Here is a 12,807-nt window from a genome sequence, read left to right on the forward strand (position 1 = left end):
TTTCTACGTTAAAGTATGGCTGGTCAATATGGGTCCAAAGTTAAGTGGGTTTTTTTTGCTCTCTTCACGCTGAAACCCCATTCAAGTGAATGAAGAAATTTTGCTCCATTTTTGGGGATTTTCGGGAAAACCGCTGGGCGAATCTCTGAAGAAAGTCATTGCACACCATTCCCGATCAGGCCGAATGTTTTGATGTATTTTTTGCACACTGAATGATTAAGTTTGATGGATTATATACAGTGTGCTTTGGCAAAGGCAGTTTTACTGCCTTTGTGCTACAAAGCCACACTGAATTAATCTGGTGCATCGTATTATAGCGTCTCACCTCTTCCATAGATTTGGCACAGGTAAGAAAAACGCCAGACGTTTCCAATTCCCACTGCAAAGCCAATGCATGTCAGCAGGTACTGAACCTTGTTGTCCCATTTGGGTCTCTCCTCCACCCTAGAGTCTTCTGCTTTTCCCATCCTCAGCCGGCATAAGGCACAATCCCAGCTCGTCTCTGTCTTACTCCCTTTAGTGGGCTGTCTTTAGTGTTCAATTCAATTAATTTTGTATCGCCCAAAATCACAAATTTACCTCAGAGGGCTTTACAATCTGTACACAAACGACATCCTCTGTCTTAGGGAGAGCAACAGAGGAGGGATGTATACAGAATGAATGGAACATAATAGAGTTACAACACATTCAATGCATATGACATGAATGATTCAAGGACTGTTGGTTAACCAGTGTCAGCTTTGAGTCAGGGTTACAGAATGTATTGTTTTTTAAGAGGAAATCAGGCAACCGGGATTTCTTGTCAAAACACCCGGCATGATGGATTAATGGTTAAACTTGCCAAGTTTGTTGAAAATGTTAGCGTGCAACGACTCAGATTAATGGATAACCTGGTGATGCTGTTTTAAATGTAGCACTGATCTAAAGCGCACCTTTTGGATGCAGTCATTAGAAAAGACACCAACATGACAGTTGTACCAACAACTTTATTGTATTTTTTTTTATACAACTAGAAAGGTGCACTCTGTGAATGAATTAATACGACCCACAATTTGCAAATCCCCCTTGAACATGCAGCCATAACTGGCCACCCAAAATATAATGCAGTTTGCATTACACACCCATTAAAATTTTTGAAAAAGTTCTGAAAACCACACGAAATGTAAACTGTGATATTGCAAAACTGTTAAAGACATCAAAAAACGGACTTATGCATTAACAGATTGCTGGACTATCAGGGGTGAGCACACCATCACAAAGCTCTGTGTGCTCCCGCTCTTCAAAACCACAATTGAAGAGACATATGACAGGTTACAGCAGGATGAGACCCTCAAACGAAGACATTGACAGATTTCATGAATTAATGAATTGCTGTGATGATGTTGGAGTATCAGCTTAACACTGACAAATGAACAAGCAACCTGGTTTGACTTTGTCAAGAGTTCATCAGTGCAACTGGATAATCAAGAAAAGCTGTCAACGAGCCAAGGAAACCTTTTCTCAGGAGAAGAAACCTCACTGGCAAACCCGTACAGCTGACGACCGCTCATGTACATAAACAGTGTCAAAAAACTGAAACAGAAAAAGGAGAGGGCATCTGGAAAGCACCCAAACTCAAAGCACTTGGAGGACTTCGTAGAAGAGTTCCCATTAACTTCATAGGAGTGCTCCGACACAGGAAGATGACAAACAAAGAAGGAACGTATTGATTATATCCTCTCTCATGTTGGGAAAAAGGCAGCTGACAAAGGAAAAAAAAAAGTATGCCTTCAAATATCCCCAAACCCTCCAAAATATTGTCTGCTTGGCGACCTCAAGGACCATCGATAGAAGAGGACCCATCCATCATCCAGTCTGTAGCAGATCAGAACGGAAAAAAGGTGAGCCAACTATTGGTTCATCAGTCTGATTGAAGACCTGTTTGATGCTGCAGACTTTGCCACGACAACTGTGGACATTTCACTCTGTGTTTGCAGGTCTGAATCCTGAAATAAAGAGACATTACAATATTAAACGTTAAAGAAAATCCAGAGTTTATGAAAAGAAACCAACAAAACACTTTTTGTATGTTTTGTATTCATTTCACTGATTTCTGCTTTGACTGTAAAATTGGGAGAGCAGCTCTTATACAGTATACCCAGTACATCTTCTACTATGTTGAATCCAACAGTGGAGTAAAAATGGCTTCACTCACCATTATTGTTCCTCCTCCAGATGAAGAGTCCAGTGATGCAGAGTACCAGAAGCAGCAGCAGTGCTACAACTCCAGTAACAACACCAGCAGGAAACTCTGACGGAGAAACTGAAACACAAAACATTCACATTGTCTCTACCACAGATGATGAGTACAATGTTATCATAACAATAATTGCCCAAACTATGAAAATAAGAGTAAGAAGAAGAGGATAAGAGGTCGCAAACAAGATTATTCTTTTAGGATTAAGAGGGTTAAAAATTTAAAAGTCACAACAACTCGTCTATTGAATTGACAACAAAATGCTTTTGGGCATAACCTCTGAAGTTATGATCCACGTCTAGCGTTAGTTTTTAAATTTCCATCACATCTGATCTCAGTCTTACCCCAGTTGGTCCTGATCTTTGCTTTGTCCAGTTTGGTGACGATGTGGTCCTCCACACCAGAGAGATGAAACACACAGTCGTACCTCCTCCAGTCTTCAGGTGCGACTGATGAAAGGATCAGGTCGACACTGATCTGGAAGGATCCATCATGGTTGGGGAGGATCTCTCCGTAGTCCACGTCCTCATGATGCTCCTCTCCATCTTTCCTCCAGTACATCATGGCTCTGTCAGGGTAGAAACCTGTAGCGTGGCAGCTGACTGGGGAGGAGGGCCAAAATCAACACAAAGTTAAAGTTCCTTGTAGTAGCTTTAAGTGAATAAAGTTATGAAATAAAAGTGGAGAGGACGCCAAGAATAAAAGAGATGAAGTGAGGTGAGAGAAACTATGTCCATATTTAATGTACATTAAAAACAGAAGAGGCGTATGAACACTTTAGTAAAGAGCATCAGGTCACGTGAATCTACCTGTTCTCTGCAGAAAGCTCCTCCCATAGTGCAGATACTTCTTCAGCCAGTCAGGACATGTGTGGATGTGGACATTTTTATTGTATTCTGATCTGGCTTTGTCAGCATCCCATCTAAGTTTGGTAATGAACGCCTGCTGTTTTGGTGCAGTCCACGTCAGCGTCTGCATGTCCATTGCAATGAAGTCTTCTCCATCATAACCATACTGATGAAAACCAATAACCTCTCCAGTCTCATCATCCCACTCACAGCCATCCATGCTCTGTAAAATGTGGGCACCTGATGGAGGTAGAGAGGGAAAAAGTGACATTGCAGCACAGCCGATTATTAACACATAATATCACATCTTCACCACAGAGACACGCTGATCCACCAATTATTGGCTCTGTGGAAGCCACGCAACATCTGCTGGAAAACAGAGTGAAAGTCCATATTCTCTTCATCAAAAAGCACTGGCATGTGTTTATACAGGAAGCTACATCTCACCAGCCAAAAGTTAAACAACATAAACAGGCCTACCTCCAGTTTGGTTTAAGCGCTGCTTCAAGTCGTCAATGTCGGCTCTGAAGTAGTGCTGATTGCTAAAACACATCTGAGTATACCACTCCATGTGTTTTGGGTTATCCTTCATAAAATCTCTCACCCAGTTCTGTTTGGGCTCCACGATCTTGCTGTTGCTGTCACAGTAACCCGCCAAGACTTCATTGACCATCGCAAAACCCACAAACTCTGGAAGGTTTGGGACTCCAGAAGTTGCAGACAGGAAATATTTTAGGGAGTGTCTCACTGCAGGACAAAGAAGGTTTATTGGAACTTAAGTTTTATACAAAATATGGATATTAATGGTCGTCAATTAAAAAAGAATAATAGGAGAATTCAAAAATATGTTACATCACAATGAGCTACCTAAAGAATATGTTACAGACCCACTCCCGTTACTAATTTTATGTTGTGACTGTACATTGACCAATGAGTCATGTAGATAGCCAGTGTACAATAATAATATATATATTTTTATTGTATCCTTATTTGAAATCATGTGACTTTGGCCTTCTTACAGCAGATATTTGTTAATTTGCAATTGTGTACTTTAGGGAATTATTATTATTAGCAAGTCAATGTCTTGCAATAGTTGTCATATATAATTTGATTTACAAACACTAACATATGGGGATAGCCTCTATCATCCCTAAAAATACGTACATTACTTCACACAGAGTTTATGACCAACTTTTACATTCCTACACTAAAGCATGAATGCAGTATATGTGTCGTTCTATAATGCACTGACGAGTAACCCTACATGAGAACAGTACGGCTGATCATGTTAAATCAGTGTGAAATGGACACGTTTGAATAACGGAATTACTGTAAACACACTATGATGGAGTGAAAATGAAACTATGGCTCCTAAAGTCGCTCTATACAAAGTGACTGCAACGAGTTTTACAGCGACAATAATAACAGGAAACAGCCTAACGGTGAGAGTCACAGTGTGACCTTACCTGTAGATGCAACATGACAGAAGAGGAGCAACATAAATAACGTTTTCATATTGTTCTGATAAGTAATCCTCAAGCTTAAGGGAGAGTCAGGTGAATGCACATTCACCTGCGATACCGGGCATGCGCAGTGTAGGTGTGGCGTGACCTTTGAAGTCATAACATCCCCACATTTGGACATAAATGGTTTTCAATGAACAGGAAGTATGACAAATTGTAATCTGAAAAGTAACTATAGCTGTCAGACAAATAAGTACGATAATTCCCTCTTAAATTTAGGGGAGTAGAAGTATATGCAACTTTATACTGCTAAATGGTAATACTCAAGTAGTACAAGTACGTCAACTTTGTATGTAACTATGTGTTTGAATAAAATTGCTTAGTTAGCGTACAGTCCTCCACTGTATAGACAGGTACAAAGGTACAAAAAAAATAACTTTTCCTGATGCAGCTATTGACTAAAACATATTTTTACAATACTTTTATTCTGATGTTTCTACATAGTTCTGCAAATATACAGAGATGGAAGAAGTAAATATATTGTACTTCAGTGAATGTAGCAATACCACAGTGTGTAAATACTGATACAAGTAAAAAGTCCTGTGTAACAAGATCATAGAAAAATATGAAAGCATACAACGGCGTCTGGGTCCAGATCCGGACCGCGGTCCGCCTATTAGTGACCCCTGGCCGAGGGCATTAGCCGAAAAAGAGTTTCAGGAATTCAATTAATCTGAAATCCCAACGATTTAGCAACGGGGTGAGATAAAAGGCCTGAGGTATTGTCCTGACACCACAGCAGAGGAACGTATATCCTCTCAGGTGCGACAGCCGACGGAGTTACCACCATGTTAGGTGCAAACTACTTCCCCGCCCAGAAACGGGGCAGGAGCCGCTCACTCTACACCTGCATTCAATTCTTTTCATTAGTAAAAGTGCAAAAGTATTTATATCACAATATGTAGTATTAAGTACCAAAAGTAAAGGTACTCTATACAGAATGATCTATTTTAGAATCATATATTATATTACTGGATTATAATTATTGATGCATTGATTTATCACTTTAATGTTGCAGCTGGTAAAGATGGAGTTCAACTACTTTATACTGCTGGGAAGCTTATCCTGCAATAACACATCAATATAAGTTGATTTATATTTTGTAATCACCTGAATCTGCAAAGTATCTACAACTGTCAAACACATAGTGAAGTAAACAGTATTTCCCACTGAAATCTAGTGGAGTAGAAGAGTAAAGTAGCATAACATGGAAATACTCAAGTAGGCAACCTCAATACTACTTAAGTAGGACCTACAGTACTTAAGCAAATGTAGCTACTACTGAGTTACATTCCAGCACTGCAAACATATTTATACAAAATATAATGTATTGTAATGCTGTTGTTAAAGTCGCAGACAAACGGACCTACATCCTGTTCTCCTCCAGGATGCCACTGCTGCTCCCTCCAGCAGCCTGAAGTGAGTGTGTTGAGTCAAATCTCGCGATATTTCTAGTGAGACCTCTTTTGTCATCACGAAGCCATTTTGCACCCAGGCAAGAAGAGTATTGTAGAAAATGCACACCAGTAATGACACTAACATGGAGGCAATCCCTACACATAGGAAATAAATGATAAACAACATTTCCAATACCACAAAGACGTTTTCAGCTCGTTAAATAATGAAGAAAATGACAAATAAAAAATCCTATTAAATGTCACAAATGATTCTAGGCCACCCATCGACACCTCCCAGGAGTGGTGAGATGGAGTTCCAGACACCGATGCTACCCATGCGGAGCCTCTGTCCTATAGCCAGCTCCAGATAGAGCAGAGGGAGGCCCTCAAACACCAGCGCTATCAGGTAGGGGATGAGGAATGCACCTGAAGACATGAAGCAAACGTTGACCTCACAGTTAGTCAACCCCTCAAAGTCTTGGTCTTGTCTCGCTGCACTCTAGCCTTGCTCATGATTTGGTCTCGCTTTCGGTGGTCTTGACTACAACACTTGTTTGAACCATGTTAGTAAAACAAATGCATTAGTATTACCTTAATCAAGCCATATAAGGGAGATTTCAGGTCATGCTATGCACTGCAATACTAAAAGATCTCCAGAAATATAAATACATTTAGACACTAAGTGATCACTGTATTTTTTTGGTTGTTTTATTCAGTTAAGCCTGACTCAGGTCCTTTAGGATTTTGTCTGGAACTAAAGAGATTTCACTGGGAACTATGAGGAAGTAAATACAGGAAACAATCCCTAACGTTCACCCCGATCAATCAAAGATACAGTTCTTAATGTTGACATTGACTGGCCTAGTAGTCCATTTGTTAATGACTAATTACACTGAGGCAGAAAGAATCCATAGTGTTTGCATTTCAATTCAGTATCTCATAATCCCAAAAATAGTCTGAAAAATGTTAGATGTCATGTGTACAGAATGAATGGAACATAATAGAGTTACAACACATTCAATGCATATGACATGAATGGTTAATCAGTGTCAGCTTTGAGTTAGGGTTAGAGAATGTATTGTTTTTTAAGAGGAAATCAGGCCATCTGGATTTCTTGTCAAAACATCATGCATGATGATTTAATGGTTAAACTTAAGCCAAGTTTGTTGAAAATGTTAGCGTCCAAAGATTCAGATTAATAGATAACCTGGTAAGAAAGAAGGAACATATTGATTATATCCTCTCTCATGTTGGAAAAAAACAAAGTATGCCTTCAAATATCCCCAAACCCTCCAAAATATTGTCTGCTTGGTGACCTCAAGGACCTTAGAAGAGGACCCATCCATCATCCAGTCTGTAGCAGATCAGAACGGAAAAAAGGTGAGCCAACCATTGGTTCATCAGTCTGATTGAAGACCTGTTTGATGCTGCAGACTTTGCCACGACAACTCTTGACATTTCACTTTGTGTTTGCAGGTCTGAATCCTGAAATAAAGAGACATTACAATATTAAATGTTAAAGAAAATCCAGAGTTTATGAAAAGAAACCAACAAAACACTTTTGCATGTTTTGTATTAATTTCACTGATTTCTGCTTTGACTGTAAAAGTGGGAGAGCAGCTCTTATACAGTATACCCAGTACATCTTCTACTATGTTGAGTCCAACAGTGGAGTAAAAATGGCTTCACTCACCATTATTGTTCCTCCTCCAGATGAAGAGTCCAGTGATGCAGAGTACCAGAAGCAGCAGCAGTGCTACTAGTACTAGTGAGGCACTGCACTACATTATCTGTACATTTAACATGAAACAATGGCAACAAATGTAAAACAACAACATACATCTGGGGGTTGAGAGATGTAAATGGTGAATAAAAATAAAATTCTGCTACACAAATCTCTATTAAATATTAAGAATGTTTTTGTAATCTGTGCTTATTTGTGAAATAATGAATAATAGTTTGAACTCAAATAGCCTTGAACAGTTAATTTGAATTTGTTTTATTTTGGGGGTTTGTATTTAAATTAAATTATTTGAGAGGTTTAGACAGGAAATGTCTCTTCAGAATCAGAATCAGAAATATTTATTGCCAAGGAAGTTTGCACCTACAAGGAATTTGTCATGGTGGAAGGTGCATAACATTAAACAATCAACAACAATCAAGACAGTGCAAGAAATAGAAACTTATTACAATTTACAATAGAATATAAAATAAAGTGCGCAACAAACAGATAAGTGAAATGTAAGTGAAATGTTAAAAGTAATGTAAAATAAATGTTGAGTGTGTTTAAATAAAGAAACAGGGATGAGCAGGGGAGTGTCTGGTAGGAAAATTGTCCTGAGGATGACAGAGTCAGTGGGGGTCCCGGGCTTTGTTAATGAGCCCGACTGACGACGGGAAGAAACTGTACATGTGGCGTGAAGTCTTGGTCCTGATGGACCTCAGCCTCCTGCCACATGGTAGGGAAACAAACAGTTTATGTCCAGGGTGAGAGGGGTCGGCAACAATCTTTCTTGCTCGCTTCAGGGTCCTTGAAGCGAACAAGTCCTGGAGGGACGGCAGATTGCAGCCGATCACCCTCTCGGCGGAGCGAATGATGCGCTTCAGCCTGCCCTTGTCCTTGGCAGTGGCTGCAGCATACCAGACTGTGATGAAGGAGCTGAGGATGGACTCAATGATGGCAGCGTAGAAATGCGCCATCATTGTCTTTGGCAGGTTGAATTTCTTCAGCTGCCTCAGGAAGTGATTTTAATCCATTACGGCGTAATGTGTTACCAATGGTTTTCTTGGTGACTGTGGTCCCAGCTGTCTTGAGATCATTAACAAGTTCCTCCCATGTAGTTCTGGGCTGATCCCTCACCTTTCTCATGATCATCGATACTCCACGAGGTGAGATCTTGCTTGGTGCCCCAGGCTGAGGGCGATTGATGGTCATTTTGTGTTTCTTCCATTTCCGAATAATCGCACCAACAGTTGTCTCCTTCTCACAAAGCTGCTTGCCGATGGTCTTGTAGCCCATTCCAGCCTTGTGCAGGTCTACAATCTGGTCCCTGACATCCTTAAGACAGCTCTTTGGTGTTGCCCAAGCGACAGCCTTGAAACCTTAAGGATTTGGAGAGAATCTGCAAAGAGGAGTGGACCGAAATCCCTCTTGAGATGTGCGCAAACCTGGTGACCAACTACAAGAAACATCTGACCTCTTTGCTTGTCAACAACGGTTTCTCTACCAAGTACGGAGTCATGTTTTGCTAGAGGATCAAATACTTATTTCACACAATCAAATGCAAATCAATTTATAACTTTTATATGATGTGATTTTCTGGATTTTTTTTTTGATATTCTGTCTCTCACTGTTATAATAAATCTACCATTACAATTGTAGACCGTTAATTTTTTTGTAAGTGGGCAAACTTACAAAAAAAATAAACAAAATCAGCAAGGGATCAAATACTTATTTCCTCCACTGTATATCTAAATCAGTGAATATGCTATTGTTCAATAACATGTTTTTCATGTACTGAATGTTAATTTAAGGACCATTCTTCATTAAATCAACAATCTATTCATTGATATTCCTTAGTATCAGTAATCATCAATAAATATTGCTCCCAGCCCTAATTCTTATTTATCTTAATATTAACATACCAACATGAAGTACTGGGAGTTAAATGTGTTCATGTAGCAGATGTAGATGTGAATGATCTCACTTAAAGTCACCGTGAAGAACTTTAACTGGTTATGAAACAGTCTCAATTTAATACTGATGTCTCTCAGTGGAAACATTGGCTATTTTTATAAAGTTAATGTCATCTGTGCCACTGGGTCAGATTTAACACAGAATTAGACGAAATCATGCAGGTTCCTCAGAAACTCCACGGACAGACCATGATCCGTCTTTCCTGCAGCCTTTGGCCTTGAGCCAGTGTCGATGGAAGGTGGAGAACTTCGCACCCATCAGCGGCGAGTCCTCTTCCAGCCAGTAGAAGCGCTTCATCTTGCTGCTCCGCAGGGAGCCAACACAAACACCGCGCTGCTGGAGGCCCAGGCCGTATTACTGGGCCCGCTGGAGGGAATGGAGTCACGGGAGAACTAGAACCATGTAATGTAATTAAACACTGGATATTACATTATTTGATGTAAAAGTATTTTTAAAAACATTCTGTAAAGTATCAGATATTAACAGTACTTTTTTGTTTAATTTTAGATTTCCTCCCTGGCAATCATCGGGGGCCATGACACCAAACGTGTTACATGGAACATGCTTGCCTACATGTTCCATGATGATGTTGGGAGGATAAATTGGAAAGGGATAAATGGGAAAAAGTCTTTCAGCCAGATGTCATCGAAGACTTTGCTCCTGCGTAAGTAACTAATATTTATTGAAAAAATTTGAAGTCACTCAAGGTCTTAGGTAGTGTTGAAACCAACATTAGCATCTCTTCAAAACAGCCATGGTAACTAATTTGATTGCGACCACTGCATGAGATTTTGTATGATTTGCTTGAGTGATTACAGATCTTTAGAAAGAATCATGTCTTGTGCCGCAACGGATGATGAGATACTGAAGCACTCAATTAGGTGGTTCAACCTGGCAGCAGACAGAGGAAGTTCAAGGAGGCGTGCCAATGTCAATATCCTTACTGAAGAAGCCTTTTAAAAAGTTTACATCTTTTCAAAATGTAACAAAATTTCCTAAAGACGTTCAATGTCTTGTGTTATAAAATCCCTTTAAATGGATTTTCATTTAATAAATAAACGTTTTGATACTATTCATGGTCACATTTCTTTTTTCCATTAATACCTATTCAATATATAGGCTGTAATGAACTCTTTTTTAAGATTATTTTTTGTCTTTTTGCCTTTTATTAGATGGATAGACAGAAAAGGGGGGAGAGTTGCGATTAGAACCCAGGGAGCTGCTGAAAGGACTGGTGCCTCTTTTGTTTAATACAGGATTTTATTGTTACTTGCAGAGTCCACTTTTGGATAAAAATTGCACAAGGGATTGTACACAAACTATGCATTTATGTTCTCCAGCATAACTGTAGATTTCAAGTCTTGAATAAATTTAATTTAATTATTATTGATAGAGTATTCATGTTTTTATAGAGCAATCTAGATGTTGGTCAGCTTGATCTGAGATATTTCTGTAGTTAGTTTTGAATAAGGTATACAGAACAAGTGTAGGCTGATTGAGACACTTAATGAACTGGTCCAAATCAGATCCAGGCTAAATGAGCTGCTTCATGAACGGGTCCAAATCGGATCCGGGCGGACAGGCTGCTTCATGGGCGGATACGGGTAGGATCTAGACCGAATCTGGTCTGGATTTTCGACGCGTATCCATTCCAGATCCGGACCTGTGTAAGTCCAGGTTCTGCGAAAGTCCAGGTTCTGCACCTGGCAGGACCTGGACCAGGTGCCCTGCTTGAAACCTACTTCTAATAATTATTAGTCACATTATTACTGCTTTTATTATCATCCCATTATATCCACTTCTGTTGCCATCAGTGTTAATCCTTTTTGTATTATTTGTTTTACTACTACTGCTCTCATTAAATATGCCATCTCTGTCATATGGATTGATTATGTTATTTCTTTCTTTATTTTTATTAAGTTGTTTATTTTGTACACATGACCGCTATTACACTTCTGTCCATTTTGGAAGAGGGATGCCTCCTAAGTTCCTCTCCTGCAGGTTTCCTCCTCCATGTATAACAAAAAATAAAAAATCTTAGACAACCCGTTACAAAAATATTTATTTAGTATGTTTAAGAAACCTTTGGTTTAAATGTACACCTTTCATGACAATGTCGAGGGATTTATTAAGATATGGCAACCAGTCTTGGAGACAGTGGACCCCTCTGGACTAAACCCAACTACAGCATACCCTTGAGGTTTGAATGTAACTATGTCAGTCTCGTGGTGTGTTTGTGTTTCCTGTCTTGTATGCAGCTATTTTTGTGTTGTGACTTTTGAAGGTAGTTAGAAAATTGTGAAAACAGTGGTTCTGTATATACTGGAATTCGGAAATGGAAGGAAATGTAATTGATGCTAGAACCTTAATAAAAAAGTATCATTAAGAAGAAAAAGTCTAAATGTGAATGATTCAAGTACAGAATGTATTGAATATGATCATATTTTTATTCTCGAATGCAGCTTTGGTAAGTTAGGATAATTACTAATGACTTCATAAGCTTCTGTAAAGTGGGGTAGAATGTAAGTTTTGAAAATAAACATCAGGAAGTCCCTGATGAATTGACTATGACTTTATTATTATGCAGATATGATACACAATGTAAAAAGTTGTACCTGTTTTCATTCAGAAGAAAAGGATGCAAGGTTCATTCATAGCATAAAGGCTAGGAAATTGCTGCTAAATAATGACTGCCAACAATTATAGAATCAGTTTAACATTTAGAAAGACGAGGAGAAAACGGAATTCCTGCAGTCAGCATAAAACACATTCAGGCATTTTAAGAAATTAAATAAAAAGCATGTTATTCTGAGGTGTCACCAACTATTCGTAAGTTCTCTCTTGGGAGGCTCTCTCAGGGATTCAAGCATGGATACACAAAATACATTTTCACTTCCTGTATTCAAAAAGTGTTTATAAGCAAACGTCCCGTGGGCCATTTCTCTGTGAACACTTTGCTACTCAATAGCAAAGAAGTGAACAGTTAAAAACACGTTACTAACGAAAGAAGTACGTAAACTCAGACAGAGCATAATGTTTAAGTGATACACAACCTTACATCTACAGCTAGTGCAAAACAGTAACAGAGTGGTGAAACCATCAGCTA

General features: G+C 39.1%; 1 protein-coding gene across 1 annotated transcript; it reads right to left on the minus strand.

Annotated features, from left to right (window-relative positions):
• Positions 1-1,059: 1,059 nt before the first annotated feature.
• On the minus strand, positions 1,060-4,703 carry LOC137880965 (major histocompatibility complex class I-related gene protein-like). Its single transcript, XM_068722578.1, has 6 exons — positions 4,551-4,703; positions 3,565-3,831; positions 3,046-3,324; positions 2,581-2,838; positions 2,195-2,302; positions 1,060-1,985 (listed from the first exon to the last, which is right to left on the minus strand). Exons 1-6 carry the CDS (start codon positions 4,597-4,599, stop codon positions 1,960-1,962), a joined length of 987 nt encoding a protein of 328 aa, XP_068578679.1. The 5' UTR covers positions 4,600-4,703; the 3' UTR covers positions 1,060-1,959.
• Positions 4,704-12,807: the final 8,104 nt, after the last annotated feature.

The sequence above is a fragment of the Cebidichthys violaceus genome, unplaced genomic scaffold (genome assembly GCF_023349555.1).
Source record: "Cebidichthys violaceus isolate CVI_PGR_0920_01 unplaced genomic scaffold, fCebVio1.0.p SCAF_3, whole genome shotgun sequence".
Taxonomy (NCBI): Eukaryota; Metazoa; Chordata; class Actinopteri; order Perciformes; family Stichaeidae; genus Cebidichthys; species Cebidichthys violaceus.

Bases quoted from the DNA above. Each gene is read 5' to 3' on its own strand.
- LOC137880965 (XM_068722578.1), bottom strand. From the start codon at position 4,599: ATGAAAACGTTATTTATGTTGCTCCTCTTCTGTCATGTTGCATCTACA. The intron at 3,832-4,550 runs GTAAGGTCACAC...TTTGTCCTGCAG, and splicing joins CTGTCATGTTGCATCTACAG to TGAGACACTCCCTAAAATAT. The intron at 3,325-3,564 runs GTAGGCCTGTTT...TACCTCCATCAG, and splicing joins GCGCTTAAACCAAACTGGAG to GTGCCCACATTTTACAGAGC.